Below are 23,123 nucleotides of genomic sequence, written 5' to 3' on the forward strand. Positions count from 1 at the left end.
GTATTAAAGTGGTTTCTGAAAAATAACCAGCAACCCTTCAGTAATTATATGTTATGGAGTAGAATTGTAGAATGTCAGAACTAGAAGGAGCCTTGGAAACTGAATTCTGGCCCTTGTTTTACAGATAAGTAAAGTGAGGATTAGAGAGAGAAAATAACCTACATAATGACACATTGCTAATTGGGAGTAGACTCAGGACTAGAAAACAAGCCTTTTTTTCTGTTTTGTGCGTATTCTAACCTACAACATAATTGTATTTTTCTTTTCATTTTTTGCCTCTAATGAAAAGTTTATATACCTTACTAAACTTTTATGGACAACTAAATACAGTTTAGGGCAAAAGTTGGTTTACAGTTGCTTGTATGTAAAATAATACAAGAAGAAACTGTTTTGCACATACTCACAACTGTAAACCTACTTTTGCCCCCCCTGTATAAGGGCTGCACAATGGATTCTGATAGAGTTCTAATTTGTGAACCTTATATAGTATGTATACTTAACCCTTAGAGAAGAGTTTTAGAACCTCTTTAGTGTATCTATAATAGACTTGTTCCACTCATTTTATTCTGAAAATTTCCTTTCCTCTGATCTTTATGGCAAAGTTCTTAGTCTTTTAATGATATTCTTGCACAGTTGAGTCTTTAAGTATTGCCTTTTTTTCCTTTTCTTACTGACAACCCTCTTCCGCATACCTACCCCAGATCATTCCTTCCTGTCTTTCCACCCAGTGCAGTGGAAACAACCCAAAATATACTTCATGTTTTTTTCCATGATCCTGTAACTATGCAAATATATGTATAATGGGAAACATATACATGAGATTTTTTTTTATTGTTTAAAGTATTACATTTAGTAGTACATATATCTCCTTTTTTTTCCCCCATTGACCTTCCCCCAGCCTCCCCTACCCCCTGTCGCATGCCCTCATCCCACCCCCCCAGTGTTTTGTGTCCATTGGTTTTGCTTATATGCATTATATGAGATTTTTTTAAATCTTTGTTTTATAAAATTGGAATTATAGTGTTTGCATTTTACAAAACCAAAAGATAATGACATTTTTCAAATTCTGCCTAAGAATGCTTTAGATATGACACCTGAGAAAAATTTAGCTTTGCTGTTTTTTTTTTAATTAGGCAAATTCTTTGAAATTTTAAGGTGGAAGTTAGATTTCAAAAAATTATTACAAACATTTGGCAAAACTTTTAATGTAGCTACAGATTTCACATTGAAATCAAGTTTCTCATATTTTTTCCTGTCTTTTTTTTTTTAAGAACTTACAGAGGCTAAAAATCTCAGTTAATTTGGGATTTATATAATTAAAATGTAAATTATAAATTACTGGCTCTAATCTCGATTATCTGAATCATTATACTTGGATAATATAAAATGTAATATAAAAATGCTTCTATGCTAAATACATGTAGTATTTTGCTCATGTAAATTTTTTGTTATTAATTTTCATTTGAGGTTATTTTTTCCATTGCTTTTTCAGATAGAGTAGGAGAGAGGGAGGGAAGGGGAGAGAGAGAAAGACACATTGACTGGTTGCATCCTGCACGTGCCCATCTAAGAGTAGAGAGCGAATCCACAACCCAGGTATGTGCCCTTGACTGGGAATCGAACCTGTGATCCTTTGGTGCACAGGCCAACACTCTAACCACCTTACAACACTGGCCAGGAATGCTCGTGTAAATATTTTTTAAGTAACATCTTATTTAAAATTTTCAACAGTATCATAACACATTTTCTATATAGTATATATAGAACTATATGCTGCATAAGATTCTGTTGTAATGTTGTATAGCAAATTTTTAATTTGAAGTTCAAAGTTTCTGCTATTGCAAACAATACAGTATGAAGTTTGAAGTTTCTGCTATTGCAAACAATACAGTATGAACACCCTTACATTTGCATCTTTCTTCATGTATTTAGTATCTCTATAACATTCCTAGAAGTAAAATTGTGAAGTCAAAGAGAACACACATTTTTTTTTTTGAGGCATATATGAGCATTTATTCCAATACTGCCAGCAGTATGGGAGAGCAGCAGGTCATCCACAAAAATCTACTCTGCAGTTCCCCATAAGCCAGCTGCTTATATAGGTTAGGACAAGGATTACATGGAGAAGTAGGAATTACAGGCATGGGGAAGGAGGGGGTTGGACTCCATTGTTTGGGCAACAAGGTTGTTCATCTTTCCATGGTAATCGGCAGTTCTGGAATGAGAATGGTTCTAAGGTTAATTCCCAGGTCCAAGGTTGACTCCTAGGTCCAAGGTTGATTCCCAGGTCCTGGGGGCATATAACTTCCAGCCAAGTTAGAATGTCCTTTCTTTAACCAGAACAAGGCAATCATGGTAAATAGAGCATGATTAATATCTATATATATAAAAGCCTAAGCGATGGTTACCACTGGTCAATCAAATGACCGGTCGACCAGTCACTATGACAATGCACTGACCACCAGGGGTCAGACACTCAATGCAGGAGCTGCCCTCTGGTGGTCAGTGCACTCCCACAGCTAACCTCCCATGGTCCCTCCCCCTGGCTGGCTCGCCAGCCTCCTGCGGTCCCTCCCCCTGGCCAGCCAACCTCCCGCGGTCCCTCTCCACAGCCGGCCAGCCCCAATTGGCCCCAATTGCCAGCCAGACTGAGGGACCCCACCCGTGCACGAATTCGTGCATCAGGCCTCTAGTTTCTCATAACCATAGCTAGTCCCCAGTATTCTATTTTTGCCCCTAACATTTCCCCACTGCTATTTCTATCATCTCATATCTATAAGATTAGTTTTAGATGAAAAGTCTCATCTTGCTGGACTGCATCTGCTTCTGCCTTGAAAGCACCAAATGCATACACCAAATGCAGGATCTTGGATATGTTTTCTATCAACTGAGAATTGTCAGAAAGATTGAAACAGCACATTCCTTTAAATTCTTCACAACCATGGTTATGCTGCAACAGCAAATAATCTATTGCCCGATTTTCTAGAACTGCCTCCCTGACCTGGCTCATCTGTTGATTTATCCCATGTATAGCCCTGGAGGTGGCATTCAGGGCTTTTAACATGCTACAAGCCAGCCGGTTCACTTCTACATTAAGGGATCCTACCATTTACCAGCATAACAAAAATGGTCAAAGCAATATATGTAGCAGGGCTCCACAGATGGAGATGATCATTGCAGTCTGGTGCCACAGCCTTGAGAAAGTCTCTTGGTTCAGACCTTGTGATGTTTCTGAGGCATAAAGACAGTCATCCTAAGGAACAGGGCCCCCATTGCTTGTTAGCAGGGATAAGTAGTTACCCCACATATCAGAAACCAACAGCCAGCAGCTTAGTATGTCCATTACTATAAGGAAAGGTGAAATTATCAGAACAATTCATATTGTAGTTGTTAGATTCTAGAGGCCCAATGCACGAAGATTCGTGTAAGAATGGGCCTTCCTTCCCCTGGCTGCCGGCACCGCCTTTGCTCCGGCCCGGAGCCGCCTTTCCGCCTTCCCATGGTGCCCAGAGGCCCGGAGCAGCTGGGGCAGTGCGGAACGCCTGCGTCATCGCCGTGGTCTGCTCCCGGCCGCTCGGCACCTGCATATGCAAATTAACCTTCCATCTTTGTTGGGTTAATTTGCATACTCCTGATTGGCTGGTCGGTGTCGTGAAGGTATGGTCAATTTGCATCTTACTCTTTTTTTTTTTAATTTTTTTTTTTAAATATATTTTATTGATATTTTTACAGAGAGGAAGGGAGAGGGATAAAGAGCCAGAAACATCGATGAGAGAGAAACATCGATCAGCCGCCCCCTGCACACCCCCCACTGGGGATGTGCCCGTAGCCAGGGTACATGCCCTTGACCGGAATCGAACCCGGGACCCCTCAGTCCGCAGGCCGACGCTCTATCCACTGAGCCAAACCGGTTTCGGCAGCATCTTACTCTTTTATTAGTGTAGATTGAAAGACAATAACTAGAACACTCAGTAACAGACATTTGCCACAGGGAACTACTGCAGTAACCTTTAGAGGATACATTCCTGTATCCTTTTCCCAGAGAGTGGGTCCCAACATTTAAAGGTCCCTGTATATGACTTCCCCAAATGAATTGTATATATTATCAATAGGTGTCCCAACTCCTACTCAGCAAAATGTAAAGGTCAGTTCTACACAGGTTCTTCCATTGCCAGCTTCAGAGCAGTTGGAGTGATGAGAAACACTCCTCAGGGTCTGGTCCATTTCTCCTCTGGTTGGCCCATTGTCCTTGTTTTGCTCAAGGTCTGTTTACCTACCACATCCTCGCAAGGATCTTGGCTCTGAATTCTTTCAGAGAAAAGAGGCGCAGAGTCTCTTCTATAACTGCTTCATGCTGAGGAGGGATGAAGTTTTTTCTTCAGAGCCAAGAGATCCTTGTTCTCTGTCAGAGGGACGGTGAGGCCTGGGCACAGAAGGAAGTGGCAATGGTGTCTAGAGTTGGTATTCCCTGTGCAAGTAGGGCTTGTAATCTGTAGTTATGGGTGAATTCCTCAAGTTGAGGTCCCCAATGTTAGTTTGAGGTTCCTGCATTGCCATTTCTCAAGAAGGTAACCTTAGTTCCTTACCTGGAAAGACTGCCATGAACCATGTGACCAAGCAAGGTACTAGGTTTTCTCCAAGGTGCTCCTACTGGTTTCATTCCTTAAAGCTTTCTGGTGATGTATCTGGGCATGTCTCTCTTAGACATAACATTCCAATCAAAGTCTTAGTTAATATAACAAATTGCTTTTAAAATGCTTCCTTATATGGGCTTATTCTTTACAAAATGGGAGTAGAGTGGCCCCCACTGCTATTTCTGCAGCCTACTAGAGGGCACTTCTGCATATCTGGTCCTCCCCAGAGGAGTCTTTCTCTTATATCTCTTCATGGTCACCAGAATATGTAACTGGACAATCAGTGTGTCTGTGCTGCCTATCACTACTTGAGCCAGTTAAGCAGAGACAGGGTCGAATCATATATGAAAAATTATTTCAATACTGCCAGTAGTATGGAAGAGCAGCAGGTCATCCACAAAAATCTGCTCTCGAGAACACACATTTTATTTATTTTTTATTATTGTTTATTGTTGGAAGTATTACATATGTCTCCTTTTTGAGAACACACATTTTAAATGTTCAAAGATATCCAAACTTGTTCCTCCTAATATTTGAAGTCTTATTTTGCTCTGTGGTTAAAGGGAGTGGGCTCTGACACCAGATTCCTTGGGTTCTTATCCAGTTTCTTGGTAACATAAATTATGTGATCTTGGGCAAGTTATCTTACCTCTCTGACTTCAGTTTTATGTACAAAATGAGGATATACATACCTGTATGATTTGTTAAGAATTGAATGAGTTACTTGGTAAGGGCTTAGAATAGTGACTGGTATACAGTTAGTGCTCAGTAAATGTTAGTTATTACTATCATTTTCATTATCATTCTCTTGCTTCTCATCTTGTTGCTCAGGCCAAAGTCTTAGGCGTCAAGAACTCAGGCTTTACTTTTTAAATATTCCATGAACTTAACTTCTTTTTACCATCCTTTATGCTGCCATCCTAATTCAAATAATTATCTTCTCTTATTCATACACTAGAGGCCCGGTGCACAAATTCATGCATAGTTGGCCTTCCCTGATTGGAGCTGATAGGGCTGGCCAGGGGAAGGGGCTGTGGGCAGTTGGCCGGCTGGCCCCATCCCCGATCAGGGTGGGGTGGGGGGGCGATCGGGGGTGGGGCCAGCCTGGGTAGGGGCCACGGGTGGTTGGCTGGCCGGCCCCACCCCTGATCAGGGTGGAGGGTTGATTGGGGGTGGGGTGGGCCAGCCCTGCCCCTAATCAAACTCCCAGTTGAACTCCCGGTCGAACTACCAGTCAAGGGGACAATTTGCACCTTAGCCTTTTATTATATAGGAGGATATTGTTTCCAGTACTATACCCCTATGTTTCCTGCAGTTAGGAACACCACATCCATCTTTTTAAAGCTCGGGTCAGCTCATAGGGCTCCTACTCAATGGTATTCCATTGAAGTTAGAAATTCCTTACCTTGGCCTTCAAAGCTCATCTCTTGCCACTTTTTTCACGTTCACCACCCTTCCACTGCAGTAATATGCTTTTGGTTCTTCAAAAACATGAATGTGTTTCCACTTTAGTTCTTAAGCTTGTAATTCCCTTTGCTTGAAACAGTCTTCTAGTTCTTATGGCTAGCTCCTTCCTCATCGTTCAGGCCTTACTAGTAATTAGATATTTTTGTTCTTTGGTGATTGTTATTTTTTTTAAATATATTTTATTGATTTTTTACAGAGAGGAAGGGAGAGGGATAGAGAGTTAGAAACATTGATGAGAGAGAAACATCGATCAGCTGCCTCCTGCACTCCTCCTACTGGGGATGTGCCCGCAACCAAGGTACATGCCCTTGACTGGAATCGAACCTGGGACCTTTCAGTCCGATGCTCCATCCAATGAGCCAAACCAGTTAGGGCGGTGGTTGTTATTTTTTTACTAGCGGCCCAGTGCACGAAATTCTTGCACGGGGCGGGGGTGTGTGTCCCTAAGCCCAGCCTGCACCCTCTCCAATCTGGGACCCCTCGAGAGCAATCGGACAGCCCTCTCACAATCCAGGACTGCTGTCTCCCAACTGCTTGCCTGCCTGCCTTCCTGATTGCCCCTAACCACTTCTGCCTGCCAGCCTGATCACCCCCTAACCACTCCCCTGCCAGCCTGATTGATGCCTAACTGCTCCCCTGCCAGCCTGATTGCCCCTAACTGCCCTCCCTTGCAGGTCTGGTCACCCCTAACTGCCTTCCCCTGAAGGCCTGGTCACCCCTAACTGCCCTCCCTGCAGGCCTGGTACCCCCCAACTGCCCTCCCCTGCAGGCCTGGTTCCCCCCAACTGCTCTCCCCTGCAGGCCTGGGTTCCCCACAACTGCCCTCCCCTGCATGCCTGGTTGCCCCCAACTTCCCTCCTCTGCCAGCCTGGTCACACCTAACTGCCCTCCCTGAAGGCTTGATCACCCCCAACTGCCCTCCCTTGCAGGCCTGGTCCCTCCCAACTGCCCTCCCCTGCTGGTCATCTTGTGGTGGTCATCTTGTGTGCACATGGGGGCAGCCATCTTGTGTGTTGGAGTGATGGTCAATTTGCATATTACTCTTTTATTAGGATAATCCTCACCCAAGGTTATGTTTCTATTTATTTATTTATTTTTCTGAGAGAGAGAAACATTGATGTTAGAAAGATGGATTGGTTGCCTACCCTACGTGCCCTGACCAGGGATTTGAGCCCAAAACTTTTTCATCCTTTATTTTTTTTATTTTTAAAAATTTTTTTAAATAAATCTTTATTCAGATTATTACAATTATTTCTCCTTTTTCCCCCCATAGCTCCCCTCCACCCATTTCCCACCCCACCTTCTGCCCTTACCTCCCCCCCACTGTCCTCATCCATAGGTGTATGATTTTTGTCCATTCTCTTCATGAACCCCCCATACCCCTTTCCCCCTGAGAATTATCAGTCCACTCCCTTTCTATGCCCCTGATTCTATTATATTCACCAGATTATTCTGTTCCTCAGGTTTTTAATTCACTTGATTTTTAGGTTCGCTTGTTGATAGATATGTATTTGTTGTTCATAATTTTTCTCTTTACTTTCTTCTTCTTCCTCTTCTTTAAGAATACCTTTCAGCATTTCATATAATACTGGTTTGGTGGTGATGAACTCCTTCAGCTTCTTCTTATCTGTGAAGCTCTTTATCTGCCCTTCAATTCTGAATGATAGCTTTGCTGGGTAGAGTAATCTTGGTTGTAGGTTCTTGCTATTCATCACATTGAAAATTTCTTGCCACTCCCGTCTGGCCTGCATAATTTCTGTTGAGAAGTCAGCTGACAGTCGTATGGGTGCTCCCTTGTAGGTAATTAACTGTTTTTCTCTTGCTGCTTTTAATATTCTCTCTTTGTCTTTTGCTCTTGGCATTTTAATTATGATGTGTCTTGGTGTGGTCCTCTTTGGATTCCTTTTGTTTGGGGTTCTGTGGGCTTCCTGGACTTGTAAGTCTATTTCTTTCACCAGGTGGGGGAAGTTTTCTGTCATTATTTCTTCAAATAGGTTTTCAGTATCTTGCTCTCTCTCTTCTTCTGGCACCCCCATAATTCTGATGTTGGTACGCTTGAAGTTGTCCCAGAGTCTTCTTACATTATCTTCAACTTTTTGGATTTTTTTTTTTGCTTTTTGCTTTTTCGGTTGAGTGTTTTTTGCTTCTTTGTATTTCAATTCTTTGACTTGATTCTTGTGTTCCTCTATTCTGTTTCTGGGTCTCTGTATAATATTTTTTATTTCAGTCAGTGTATGTTTAATTTCTAGTTGGTCCTTTTTCATATCTTCGAGGGTCTCGTTATATTTATCGGCCTTTTCTAGGATATTCTTAAAAAGTCTTATAACCGTGGTTTTGAATTCTATATCCAGTCGTTTGTTTTCCTCCATTTCTTTCGTTTGTGATCTGATTCTTTGACCCCGCATTTTCACTGATTCCCTGAGTTGGTAAGGTAGATATTTGTGCTAGGTTTCCAATATGGCCCAGTGGGTCTGCTTCCCCAGTTAACCTGAGGTGGACTCTCTTGGTGCACCCCTTTGTGGACTGTGTGTACAGCCTTGTTGTAATTAAGTCTTTATTGTTGTTGGTATCACTGGGAAGAATTGACCTCCGGGCCAGTTGGCTGTAAGGATCAGCTTTGTCTATGCTGGGAGAAGTTCGGTGCTGGAGACAGCCTTATAGGATTAGACTTGCCAAATTGCAATAGCCTCTGTGCTCAGCTTGGATGGGGTGGAGACTCAGTCTTGGCTTCCTGTCAGCCTTGCGCTTGCGCGCATGTGCGCTTTCAGTCCTCCACCTTCCCCAGCTCGAGTCTCCGCCTGAGAGTCCAGACTCCCCCCACAAGAGCGTGGGTCCCCAGGGGCTCGCCTGGAACTGGGGTTCACTGCAGTCAGAACTGGGGCTCAGTGCAGTCAGAATCCTCTGACTCCCTTCCACTAGGGAAAGCCTGTGGCAACTTCCGCAGCCTTTGTGCGCACTGGCACGCGCCCTTGTGCGCACTTTTAGTCCTCCGCCTTCCCCGGCTCCCGAGTCTCCGCCTGAGAGTCCAAACTCCCCCCACAAGAGCGTGGGTCCCCAAGGGCTCGCCTGGAACTGGGGTTCACTGCAGTCAGAACTGGGGTTCAGTGCGGTCGGAGACTTCCTTCCCCCTTCCGCCAGAGAAAGTCAGCCAGGCTCTCAGCCGCCCTTCCTCTCTGCGCGCACAAAGCCCCTTTGCCGTACCTCCAATTCTCTGTGAGCTTTTCTCTTTCCTTCTAGCTGAAGAATTTTCACTCAGCCAGCTTTCCTGTGGTTCTGGATGGTGTCCGTTCTGTCTTTTAGTTGTAGTTTTGAAATTGTTGTGCGAGGCAGCAGTTTAGGTGTTTACCTATGCCGCCATCTTGGTTTCTCCTTAAATTTTTTTTTTTTTTAAATATATTTTATTGATATTTTACAGAGAGGAAGGGAGAGGGATAGAGAGCTAGAAACATCGATGAGAGAGAAACATCGATCAGCTGCCTCCTGCACACCTCCCACTGGCGATGTGCCCGCAACCAAGGTACATGCCCTTGACCGGAATTGAACTCAGGACCCTTCAGTCTGCAGGCTGACGCTCTATCCACTGAGCCAAACCGGTTTCGGCTTCCTTTATTTTTTTTTTAAATGTATTTTTGTTGATTTCAGAGAGGAAGGGAGAGGAAAAGATAGGAATATAAATGATGAGAGAGAATCATTGATGGGCTGCCTCCTTCATGCTGATTGAGCCCACAACCCAACTGGGAATCAAACCGTGACCTCCTGGTTCATAGGTTGGTGCTTAACCACTTAGCCACAGTAGGCGAGATATGTATTTTTCATAATTCTCAGATGACTGGACCCATATAAATATATTGAATAATATATTTTTTGTTAATGATTTAGAAATGCGTTTTTATTGTATAATGAAAGTGTCATGTGTTTACATCTATTTTGGTGCTGTATTCTGCTCTGTTGATCTGCCTATCTATTCTAGCACCAGTACCATTCAATTTAATCACTATAGCATTATAATAAGTCTCCTACACAGTGTTTCATATGTGATTTCTCTAAACTTCACTTTCTCATATGTAAATTTTGAGCAGTGATTGGTATTATATGTACTCATGTGTATTATACATATATAAGTACTTAGTGTAGGACCTATAGTAAGGCTATAGTAAGTACTAAGCAAATTACAGCTAGTTTATCTCCTAAAAGTACATAAACTATTTTGTATTAATGCAGTATAAATTTCTACTGATTTTAACAACCTATACTAATAATAGAGGAATATGCAAATTGTCCTGGATGCTGTCATATAACAACCAATCAGCAGGCTGCATGCACAGCAGGCGTGGGTGGGTGGGGACTTGCAGGGACAGGGGCGGAGCCACAGCGCGTGGACAGGCCTCTGCCTGAGGGGCGGCTCCCAGGCGAGCACCACAGCTTTGGCAAAGCGGCCGACCAGGAGGCGGGTGGCCCAAGGGGTGCAGAGCAGCACCAAGGTGGGTTGCACTGGAGGGGGCTGGGGCAGGGGGCTGGAGGGCGGGGCTCTGCCTCGCCCTCGCAGAGCGAGATTCTATAGTGGCCCCAAGATGTGGGTTGGCCCGATGGAGAACAAGGGGCGATGACTGCCAGTGTGGAAGGACACTCGGGCGGAGGGATGCAGACCCATAACCTTGAGGCGGGGGTTGAGGGGTGGTGCCAAGGCTGCGTGCGCAGTGCATCCGCAGGTGCCAGCGAACCCAGCCCCTCCCTCAACTCCACCCTGATCAGTCTCTCCCACCCTAATTGAGGGTGGGGCACCTAGCCAACCCCCCCACCTCTCCAACAGGCTGGCCACGCCCCCATGCTTTCCTGAGGCTTGGGGTACCCCAGGCAGGCTGCAGGCACGGTGTCAGTCAGAGGCAAAAATCCTGGCTGTCCCTGGCCTAGAGAGTCCTGAAAACCTCAGCAGTGACCAAAGACCAAGACCAAGTGGAAAGGTCCCTGCCGACGCTTATGGCTCAAAGTGCCAGGAGGAGGCAGAGCGTCTTCAACCTATAACCCTGGCGTTTACACACCAAGCCTTGGGGCACACCACCTCGGTGGCGCCTGTGGATGAAATGGGGAGAGCAGGAAGCTGGGGTGCGTAGATGGCTCTTCCACTCCTAACTATATATCCAAAATAAATATTCACACAAAAATTTGTATATAAATGTCATAACAACATTATTTATAATAGCCCAAAATGAAAAACACTCCAAATATCAATCAATTAATGAATGGATAAACACAATGTGACATATACATGCCATGGGATATTATTCATCCATCAAAAGGAATAAAGTATTGATAGATACTATAGCATGAATGAACTTTGAAGACATTATGCTAAGTGAAAAAGCAAGGTAATAAGGCCACATATTGTAGGTGTATATGAAATATCCAGAATAAGCAAATCTATAGAGACAAAAATGAGTGGTTGCCAAGGCTAGAGAGAGAGAGACCGCTAATGGGTACAGAGATTTTGGGGGGATTGATGTATACAAACTTAGTAAATATACTAAAAAGCACAAATTGTATACTCTAAAGGGGTGAATTTTATGGTATATGAATTATATCTGAATTTTAAAAGGAGGAGGGGATGTTTTTGGTGTTCAAGCCTCAGCTTTGCTACTTGTTAATTATGTGACCTTGTGACTTAATTTTTAATGCCTGAAGTTTTCTTACTTATAAAATGTATCTAATATAGTATGTTCTTCATGTGTTGTAAAATTTTACATAAAAGCTCTTATGATAGTGTCACGTAAACAGGAAGCACTCAGTAACTATTAGCTATTATTAATATTTCCAGTTTCAGCATGGCCAAACATGGGCAATTCTGATTAACTTTATAAGAAGAATCTTGTGTAAAAATGTTTAACATTTGGTATGTGGAGTTGAGATATACCTTCTACCATACATTGAATTTTTAAGTGAAGTAGGAGTAAAATGTAGGATTGAATTGTTAACATTTAAGCTTTTCTACATGAGTGTCAATTTAAGAATGCTAATACAAACACTTGTATGTTTTCACTTTTAAATATAGCCCGAGGTGTTTCTTAATAACAAATGATAATGATTCTCTACATTGAATAAGTTTTACGGTATTATCTATTTGAAATGTGAAAAAATATAGTTAAAGTTTAGTTATATTTATAACTGGGGCACTGTGTAATTCATATTTAAACTCAGCTGTCAGTTTTGTTGATTACTTCACTGTCGGTTTAAAGTATGTTTTTAATTGTTATAGATTCAGCGTTTATTGGAAGCACAGTCTCTTCAATCCTGTTCCCCTCAGACAACTACCATTGAAAACAGGGGGCAGACTGCAAGACAAATGGAGTTGGTTTCCATGGAAGCACAGCCGTCCCCTGGTTTACACATGAGAAAAAGTGTAAGCATTGCTGTGAGCACAGGTAATTTTTTTTTTTTTTTAATTTGTAAGGAAATTTTTTTTTTTTATATATATTTTATTGATTTTTTACAGAGAGGAAGGGAGAGAGAGCTAGAAACATCGATGAGAGAAAGACATCGATCAGCTGCCTCCTGCACGCCTCCTACTGGGGATGTGCCCGCAACCAAGGTACATGCCCTTGACCGGAATCGAACCCGGGACCTTTCAGTCCGCAGGCTGACGCTCTATCCACTGAGCCAAACCGGTTTCGGCTGTAAGGAAATTTTTAAAATGCTTTTCATGTCTACTTTAAAATGTTTTTACATTGAAATTGGTGCATGGTACAAATAGAACCAAGACCAAGGTAATGAAAGTATAACTTTTTAAAGTCTTTGTGTAATTTTCCTCTTGATGAAGTAAAACTATACCTGAAAACAGTTATGAAACTACATAACATAATACGTTGTTTTTGCTACTTTCCCAGGCTGGACCGAATTTTAATAAGGTAAGATAAGCTATCTATAGTGTGAGAGATCAGGGAAGGTTTCATCAATGCACTGTTATTGAATCTGGGCCTTGAAGGGCATGTAGGATTTTAGTAGGTGGAATTCAGAGATGGCAGAACAGATTGGGTAGAGAAAATAATATGGGCTCTGTAAAGATACACAGGGTGCTGAGTTGTTCAGTACTCTGCTAGTATATTACAATGTTAAGGAGAGCCTTTTTTACATCTTTTACAAAGGACTATCTACTTTATTTGATAAGCAACATTGAAGGCACAACCATGAAATCTTCAAGAACTTGTGTCCCCAGGTTCTAGCAAGATGTCTGGTACATAGGGTAGTGGTGATAAGAATGAAGAGGAAGAATCATGTAAGATGTTAATAAGTTTTAATAACTGATTGAATGTAGCCATTGAAGAAGAGGGAGATTCAAGAATTACTCTTGCTAAATGCAGTGTCATATCTTAAATTGGATCCTGGAACAGAAAGAGAACATTAGTGGGAAAATTGCTGAAATCCAAATAAAGTCTCTAGTTTTAGTTAATAGTAATGTGCCAATGTTAGTTTCTTGATTTTGAAAAGTGTATCATGGTAATATAAGATGTTAACATCAAGGGAAGAATATACGGGAACTCTCTATTTTCTTCTCTATAAATCTAGAATTATTCCAAAATTAAAATAAAAGTTACCCAAGGACTTTAAGCCTGGATGACAGAGGGAATGGTGGTAGTATTGAACAGAAGGAGGCAAGTTAGAGAAGCCAAGGAGAGAGGATGAGTTTAGTCCAATCTGTTGAGATTGAGCTACTTTTGGAAATGAAGATATTCTGACATTTGATGCTCAAATGTCAGAAGAGTGGAGGTGAGTTGATGACATAAGACTTGCAAAAGTGACAGATGAAGATTTTAGCTAGAATAAAAATTTAAGAGGGATAATAAAGAATGAAGACAGATTTCTATATTCTTTTTCTGAACTAATGTAGAGGGGAGCAAAGAGTGAAGGTAGCAAAAACTTCATGCACATTTATAAATTATATTACTCAGTTAAGGTTCTTTGACTACAGCATAAACTAATTTAAGCAAGGAAGGGGAATTTATTGCAAGAAAATGGGGATGTTTCATGAAAGCCAAGGCCGAAAATGGGGCTAGACTTCAGGAAAAAGACAATTAGAAACTAGAGTACTATTAGGACTATCCAATTATTCTTCATGGCTCTTTTACTCAACTCTTTCCTGCAGTTTTTACTGCTTTACATTAAAAATATAGTTCACCCAGAGTTCCAAAGTTTATGTGTTGTTACACAGTTTTAGCATAAGCACAAACCAGGTCAATCCCGGCATCAAATTGCAGAGAACCTGAATGGCCAAGTTTGGGTTAGATTTTATTGTCTGGTTCAATGGTAAGGGCATTGAGAATCACATAATAGGAACATATCTCCTGGAGTCCCATCTTAGTTAATTACAGGGATGACAGTTCGCAGGGAAAGTGTGTGTGTATGTGTTGTAGAGGGATGGTGGTGAAGGAGCTGTGAATATTGTGAGCTAAATAAACATACCAAAAGTGCAGTTTTCTCTTATACCCTCTTGTAAAATTCTGTACATAACTGTATTACAGTTGTTTATCATCTGTATATGTCATAAATTGTAAGCACCTGGAACAACCTAACACCTAAAACAATGTGTGCTAAATAAGTGATAATCGAGTAAAGTTGCTCACATTTGAACTTACTAGTATATTCTGAAATGATTTGAAATGTTTTCATGCATGATATATATAGAATTCAGTATTTTAAAACTTTATGGATTCATATTCAGAGTTGTTACTTATATGCAGAAAAATAAATTATTAATCATTTGGATTAAATGGCTCTTAGAAGCACATTTATTCTATAATAATACTTAATTCCCCAAAGTATATATAATGATACATATTCAGAAAGAGTAGCAGTGCTTATGTAACTTTTTCAAAATTGCCCCTCAAACTTTTTAATGTTTAGTTGAATACTAGATTAAATCATTCTTGTATTAATATTTTCATAAAGTTATCCATGTGGGTCTCAAAGTAGAGTCCATTTTGACTTGGATTTACTTTTTGGTTTTAACTATTTCTTTAAATCATTTTATAAAGCAGTATTTCCTGAATTGTAGAATGTATACTGCTGAGTTCAAAAGATGACTTGGAGTGGTATACTGATGAATATTTTACACTTTGTAGGTATATTCTTAGAAGTATCAAGAAAAAATATAACACTTCTAATCTATGATTTCTTGGAAATGATGAAGCTAGGTAAAAATTAAGTGAGTTGACAAAGAAAAATAGCAAGCAAGTAATACATGCAAATAAATTATGCAACTGATCCATAAAATTTGGGAAACATTTGATTTTTAAATACATGCCTTATATTACGTATGTCTGATACATCCCTAATATAGCCTTATAAATATTGCATTTAAGTATAAAAATCAGAAAGCCTAGGGATTTGTATTTTATACTAGTGACCTGGTGCATGAAATTCGTGCACATTAAAAGGGGATTAATTAGAGAAATTAATTTAATATTGCTATTTGCCCTTTCTCTATAATAGAAGTGTCAGAGATGAAAGAAAATTAGTAAAATGTATATGAAAACCTTCCTCCTGTCAGAGTCTGGTGCTCACCATGGGACCCAGAGTCAAGTCCCCACCCACCCACATGTGCCTCAAAATCGTGTGAGACCCAGACCCGGCCAGCCCACCCCCATTGGGCTAGATCCAGACCTGGCCAGTCCCACCCTTGTCAAGCCCTGCTGGGCAGGGGGTGTAGCCTCAGGTCCCCTGGCCTGGCACCAGGATGGGGGGCATGGCCTGAGGTCCTCCAGCCCAGACCGGGGTGGGGGGCGTGCCTTGATGTCCTCCATCAAGCCCCACTAGGTGGGGGACATGGCCTGAGGTCCCCTGTCAAGCCCCACCAGGCGGGGGGGGGGGGGCACAGCCTCAGGTCCCCTGTCAAGCCCCGCTAGGCGGGGGTGCAGCCTGAGTTCCCCCGACCCAGCACTGGGGGTGCACCTTGAGGTCCCCATCAAGCCTCCCTGGGTGGGGGGCGTGGCCTGAGGTCCCCTGTCAAGCCCAGCCAGGCAGGGGGGCACAGCCTCAGATTATATTCAGGGGCAGGGGGATGCGGTCTGAGGTCCCCCAGCCTGGTGCTGGGGTGGGGGGGGGTGCAGCCTGAAGTCCCCTGACAAGCCCCACCTGGTGGGGGGCATGGCCTCAGGTCCTCTGGCCTGGCACTGGGGCGGGGGGCACGGCCTGAGGTCCCCTGTCAAGCCCCATGGGGGTGGGGGAGGGTGTAGCCTCAGGTCCCTGCTGATTGCTTGTTAAGGCTCTTTAAGGGAACTTGGTCTCAGCTGTGGGTGCAGCCATCTTTGTGACGGAGTGATGGTCAATTAGCATATTCCCTCTTTATTAGATAGGATATTTTCTGTTTTTTAGAGCAGCAGTTATCCACACACATGCTCACACACAAATACACACACACCCCAAATTGTATTCAGAACCTTAATATGTAACACATAGCTCTTAAAGAATCGGCCCTGGCTGGTTTGGCTCAGTGGATAGAGCGTCGGCCTGCGGACTCGGGTCCCAGGTTCAATTCCGGTCAAGCGCATGTACCTTGGTTGCGGGCACAACCCCCGTGGGGGGGGGGGGGGCGTGCAGGAGGCAGCTGATTGATGTTTCTCTCTCATTAATGTTTCTGGCTCTCTATCCCTCTCCCTTCCTCTCTGTAAAAAACCAATAAAATATATTAAAAAAAAAAAAAAAAAAGAATCAGGGCCCGGAATATGCCCTTCCCCCTTTGTACCCCAGTTTTCTATTTTTTCACCTTCCACTTAACTCTTCGTGACATTTCTGAGGAAATATAATCTGAAAACAGTTCCACGCAATTGTGTTAATATAGATAGTCTTACTTAACAAAAGTTTGTCAGAATTATTTTTGTAGTGGAATATTTGTTTCATTATCTGCTAAAACATTTAATCTCCAGGTGCTAGCTTGTTTTGGAATGCAGCAGGTGATCATCAAGAACCTGACTCTCAGCTGAAGCAAGATGATACCAAGATTTCCAGTGAGGACATGAATTTTTCTGTTGATATTAATAATGAAGTCACAAGTCCTCCGGGTAGTGCATCTTCATTAAAAGCAGTTGATATTCCCAGTTTTGAAGAGAGCAACATTGTTGTGGAAGAAGAATTTAATCAGCCACTTTCTATATCCAAGTAAGGCCTCTTTGACTCAATATTTATCCCACTTTTTTTCTTTATAGATTCTAAGATTCTTTTGGTGATCTAACTCATATGTGCATGTTAACCCATACCTACATCTACACTTATCTCTATATGTATCTATCTGTATTTGAAAATCCTTGACTTCATATCAGTCTTCTGATTCCAATCCTACACTCCTTTTTCTTATTTAAAACTTCTTTCCCCAACAGTGAAAAACCGTTCTTGTTATGTACACTACACTTAGTCGTTTGGTCCTAGTATACACATAAAGTAGTTTCAGCAATACTAAAAATTCTGAATTTTACAGAGTATATTTACTAGAGTATATTTGCATATAGTTTTTATCTTTAGCCTTACAATATTCAATGAAAATATCTTTTTTTTGTAGTTATTTAGGTTAGTTTTTCTTCCCTATTCCCTTACGTTATTTTTTTGCATTGCCATTAGGTGTTACTATTTGTACTCCATTTTGAGGTCCCTCCATATTCTGGTTGATTTTGTTTTTTCAGTGTGTGAAACATCACTCTGCTTCTAACAGACCAAGATACATAAAAAGATATATACTCAGAGAATTGTTTCCTTTTCATCTGGGCTACCTTGATTCTAAATTCTGCTTTTTCCATCTCTTTTTTACATCGGATCTCTTTAGTGACTGGCTTATCTTTCCTGTATTTGTTTTGTACAAATGAGCTTATATATCTGTATTTTACATTATTTCTTTCTTACATGAAGTGTAGAAAAGTAGCATGCCATAGATGCTCTCCTAAACTCTTTTCACTTGGCAGTGTATACTGGAAATCACTCCAAATTGGTTCCTAGAGATCATTATATAGCAGAGATGTTAGCTGATATTGTGGTATATTTTGTGAATATTTTCTTCCAGTTTGTCAGTTGTCTGTTGACCTTGTTTGATGTTTTTTGCCATGTAACGATTTTTTACTTTAGATAGTCAAATTTATTGACTTTTTCCCATAGAATTATATCTTAACTGATGTCTTACAGAGATTCATTTCAGCCAATAGTTTATTGAGATTATCATGTACCATATGAGTGCTTGGCACTTCATATCAAGTTAAAATTAAATAGCATGGAAAAAAAATAGAAAATAAGCTGAGTTTTAAAGAAGAGGTATGGTTAGAAAATTCATACCATATCTATAAAATAAAATATTATGTAAAGATCAAAACTTGTTTTTAATAATATTTAATGAAATGGAAAGACACTCATGATGTAATATTAGGGTTTTATTTATTTATTTATTTTTTTATTGATTTCAGAGAGGAAGGGAAAGGAAGAGAGAGATAGAAACATCAACGATGAGAGGAAATCACCGATTGGCTGCCTCCTGCATACCCCCCACTGGGACCGAGCCCACAACCCAGGCATGTGCCCCTGACCGGAATCGAACCCGTGACCCTTGAGTCCACAGGCTGACACTCTATCTACTGAGCCAAACCAGCCAGAGCAATATTAGGTTTTTAAAAGCAGCTTCAAAAGCTATAATATGGTTCAGTTTTTTAGAGAAAATTCATATCTATAGAAAAAAGTATAGATGGGAACACTGAAAAATTAACAGCTTATCTCTAGGTATTAAATTACCTGTAACTTGCCCTAACCGGTTTGGCTCAGTGGATAGAGCGTCGGCCTGCGGACTCAAGGGTCCCAGGTTCAATTCCAGTCAAGGGCATATACCTTGGTTGCAGGCACATCCCCAGTAGGAGGTGTGCAGGAGGCAGCTGATTGATGTTTCTCTCTCATTGGTGTTTCTAACTCTCTCTCTCTCTCCCTTCCTCTCTGTAAAAAATCAATAAAATAAATTCTAAATAAATAAATTACCTATGACTTTTATTTTCTTTATATTTGGTGTAACTTTAAGCAGTTACCTAACTAACCTCTGTGCCTCAATTTCCTCATCGGTCAAATAAGGATAAAATGTAGTATCTATCCCATAGGTCTTTTTGCTAAAGCTTATATGTGATGATGCACCTGCAAGAGTGTATGGCCCTTTCTGCCAGCTAACATTTATTATTACTTTTCCCTATTTTCTACAATAACCACATATTACTGTTCTTACAAGAAATGTTTTTAAATAATGCTTTCCATAGTTATTTTTTAAATATGTATTCTAATTTTGAAAGTAATAAATGCTCATTTGAAAAATACATAAAAGCATAAAGAAGAAAAATACCACCAAATATGTAATGTGATTATAAATGTCAACTTAGGAACTCTCATTTGACAAGGATCTTAACTGTTTTAAGACTTGAAGTAAACAAATAATATATTTAAGATTTTTAGAGTATCTAAAAAATACTAATTAAGCCTTACCTATATTTAAACTCTAAAAAGCATCAAGTTCAGGAGAAATCAACAGGTTGTTTTCCAACTTTCTAAGAAAGTTGTCTATATTATAAATAACATAACTCAAAAAGGTACCATGACCCAGCTTATATACAGCCTATCAAGATGAAATGTTCATTACTGAGAACTAAAAATGCAAACCAGAATACTGCTTGAGTCTTACCTCTTTCTTCCAGAGTTACTATACTTCAAATATATGTGAAAGGTACCTTGAGAATTAACACTTACATTATATATATATAAATATATATCCTTGTTTCAAGCAGCTCTTCTCCAGTTGTGAGAAAAGAACCTGATGTGCCTGTGTTCTTTCCGAATTCCCTGCTGGCAGAGAGCACAAGTATGTGCTTACAGAGTGGACCAACAGAGGGTGCTAGTAACAACTCTGTAACATCAGAGGAACCAAAAATTGAGCAAGTAATGCGACAATCCTTGCCTCATCAAACATCAGATAACCAAAAAATATACCAGGATTTATTGGTAAGAAAATATAAAGCATTTCATCACTTGTGAGATAGTTATTTAGTCTAGGACAGTGGTCGGCAAACTCATTAGTCAACAGAGCGGCAGACCGCGGCTCGCAAACCGCATGTGGCTCGCGAGCCGCAGTTTGCGGACCACTGGTCTAGCTTATACTAATCAAGACTTTCCTACCTTTAAAACTGATTGGGACCTTGATATAAAAAGATTTTTCTGCAAATTAATGATATAATTTATTTCTTTTAGCTTTTCATAAATTCTGATAATCTAAATTCAGTAATTTACTATAAGTTTTTCAGTTATCAGGTACTTAGATAGCCAGGAAATAAAGCTTTATTTTAAAAATAGAAATGTTGATATTAGGCCAAATTCAAACTGAAGTTAGTACCATAAAAAGCAAGCAAGAGTTTGCAAAAAGTTTGAATATTGGAAAGAAGTAGAATATTTGTGATAATATTTACTGATTTCGGTTTAGGTAAGCAGCATTTTATTGAATACTTAGCCTTAACCTAGTCTACGAAAGTGAACTAACTAGAGTAAATACTATAAAAGGTGAATATGGCAGTCTCTGCTTTTGAGAACCCCGGGGAAATACCACATGGATACCACTAACAAACAGCTCTAGGGCAGGTGGAGAAGTGCTGTAAGCAAAGGCAGCACAGACTAAAAAGATAATTCTGGTTGGAGGAAATAGGTGTCTTGGAAAAGTTAGAATGTAAACTGGAACATAAAGGTCACATAACCCTGGCTGTCACTTCCATCCAATTTGTAGACTTTGGAACATTTAAAATTGAAAAGCTAATTAAGCTTACTTCACAGGACCATAAGATTTCCTCAGTGAACACACATTCATTATTTGCCTGCTAGGTCCTAGACCAGCCGTGGGCAAACTACGGCCCGCGGGCCGGATCTGGCCCGTTCGGCTGTTCTATCCAGCCTGCGGAGCCGAAAGAGCAGAGGGTTCTCTTGCTCTCCCCTCCGCTCCTTTACTTTGAATTTATATTAGTTCACACAAACACTTCATCCATGCTTTTGTTCCAGCCCTCCGGTCCAGTTTAAGAACCCATTGTGGCCCTCTAGTCAAAAAGTTTGCCCACCCCTGTCCTAGACTGATGTGAGCAGCTGTGTGTTCAGGAAATGAAATGCGCTTTAATACTAGGAGGACAGAGAAGATATTCATTCTTACTCAAAGTGAGAAAAGGGAGAAGTCAAATTCTGAAAGTAAAAAAGACCTACAAAATGTATAACTAAAACTTACCATTTTTAAAATGAAAGCATGGTTTAAAACTTTTGTTTATAAAGAATTTACTTATAAGTCCTGAAAACACTTGAAAATTGTACTTAAGCAATTTTAAATCTGAAGGTTTTTAAATGAACAAGTGCTGAACAGGCATTCTTTTTTCTTTTTTTAAAAAATCAGTACCGAAACTTTATTCACAGATATTGAGAATTTAATTATTTTATTTTTAAATTAAGTTTACTAGGGTGGAATTGGTTAATCTATAATAATAAAAGGGTAATATGCAAATAGACAAAATGGCAGAACAACCAATCAGCATAATATGCTAATGATATGCTAAGGCTGCTCAACTGCTCGCTATGACGTGCACTGACCACCAGGGGGCAGATGCTCCGACCAGTAGGTTAGCTTGCTGCTGGGGTCCAGCTGATTGGGACTGAGCGAGATGGGCCAGACACATCCTGGAGCCCTCCCGTGGTCCCTCCCTGGCCCGATCGTGTACCATTGGGGTCCCTCAGCCTGGCCTGCACCCTCTCGCAATCCGGGACCCCTCCAGGGATGTCAGAGAGCCAGTTTCAGCCTGGTCCTGCAGGCCACTCCCCTTGGGAGGGCACCAGATGCAGGGCTTATGGCTGGTGAGCGCTGCTGTGGCAGCATGAGCCTCTCCCGATCGGGACTGATTGTGTGCAAACCCGTACCAGGCACAATGGGGCCAGGATGAGCAGGAGCAGCAGGTAGGAGCTGCAGGTGGCATTGGACTGCAGATTTCAGCCCAATTCCTGCAGGCCACCTAGAGGGACCCCACCCATGCATGAATTCGTGCACCGGGCTCTAGTAAGATTATATAGGTTTCAAGTGTACATACCTATGATACAGGATATGTATATTGCACTGTATGCTCACCACCCATGAATAGACATTCTAAGTTTCCTCTAGGGTCTGATGAAATTATTCATTAGGATGGGCTGCTTTTATTAAAAAACCGATAATACTTGCAAATGTACTTCATACATTAGAACTTGGGAAGATATTATTTTGCTTTTCTGTGGCCTTACTTATGCTATTATTTACATTTTTGTTTCCTAAGATTGTTAATAGTGATCTTTCAAGGATGTCCTTTTTCTTTTCATCAGGGTCAGGTGAACCACCTATTAAATAACTCCTCCAAAGAAATTGAACAACCATCTACCAAAGCAGTAATTATCAGCCATGAACGCACCAGAACCCAAAATGTTTACCATGCAAAGAAAAAAAAACATGATTCAGGACTGGTGGACAAAGATTGTGTTCTTAATGCAACCGTGAAGCAACTAAGAAGCCTTGGAGTAAAAATTGACTCTCCCACTAAAGTGAAGAAAAATGCACATAAAGTGGATCATGCCAGGTAATTTTAAAATTTGTTTTAAATGATGAATAAATTTTAGATGTATTGCAGCAGTCTCATGAGAACAGGTATAAGCTTACCATTCAGTTCAGTTGATTTATCATTTATTCAGTGTCTGCTATGTGTGTGATGAATAAGAAATCATCTCTACCCTTTAGTAAGAGAGAGGGTTATATAAGTAATTACAGAGATATTGTGGGATGTCTTCTGGTTAAAGTTGCCAATGAAATGCTCTGGGAGTCTTAGGGAAAGAGAAATGAGCTTTTATTCATTTTGGTGTCTGGAAAGTCGTCCTGGAGGGATAATGTATGTGCTAGCATCTGGATAGTAAGCAGTTGTGCCATCTAAAAGGCAAGAGTATAGTCACATGATCCTTACCAGCTCCAACTTGTATGTTCTTCTG

The 23,123-nt window shown here is 40.9% G+C and overlaps 1 protein-coding gene across 1 annotated transcript in view; it reads left to right on the forward strand.

Moving 5' to 3' along the window:
* Positions 1–23,123, forward strand: part of LOC308241666 (SCL-interrupting locus protein-like) — a 46,578-nt gene that overhangs the window by 17,768 nt on the left and 5,687 nt on the right. Inside the window, exons 7-10 of the mRNA XM_080655197.1 lie at positions 12,352–12,517; positions 17,015–17,246; positions 19,883–20,096; positions 22,470–22,720. Of these exons, the coding sequence (XP_080511323.1) occupies positions 12,352–12,517; positions 17,015–17,246; positions 19,883–20,096; positions 22,470–22,720 (863 nt within the window). The remainder of the gene's footprint in view (positions 1–12,351; positions 12,518–17,014; positions 17,247–19,882; positions 20,097–22,469; positions 22,721–23,123) is intronic.

The sequence above is a fragment of the Plecotus auritus genome, assembly GCF_963455305.1.
Source record: "Plecotus auritus genome assembly, chromosome: 2".
Classification (NCBI taxonomy): domain Eukaryota; kingdom Metazoa; phylum Chordata; class Mammalia; order Chiroptera; family Vespertilionidae; genus Plecotus; species Plecotus auritus.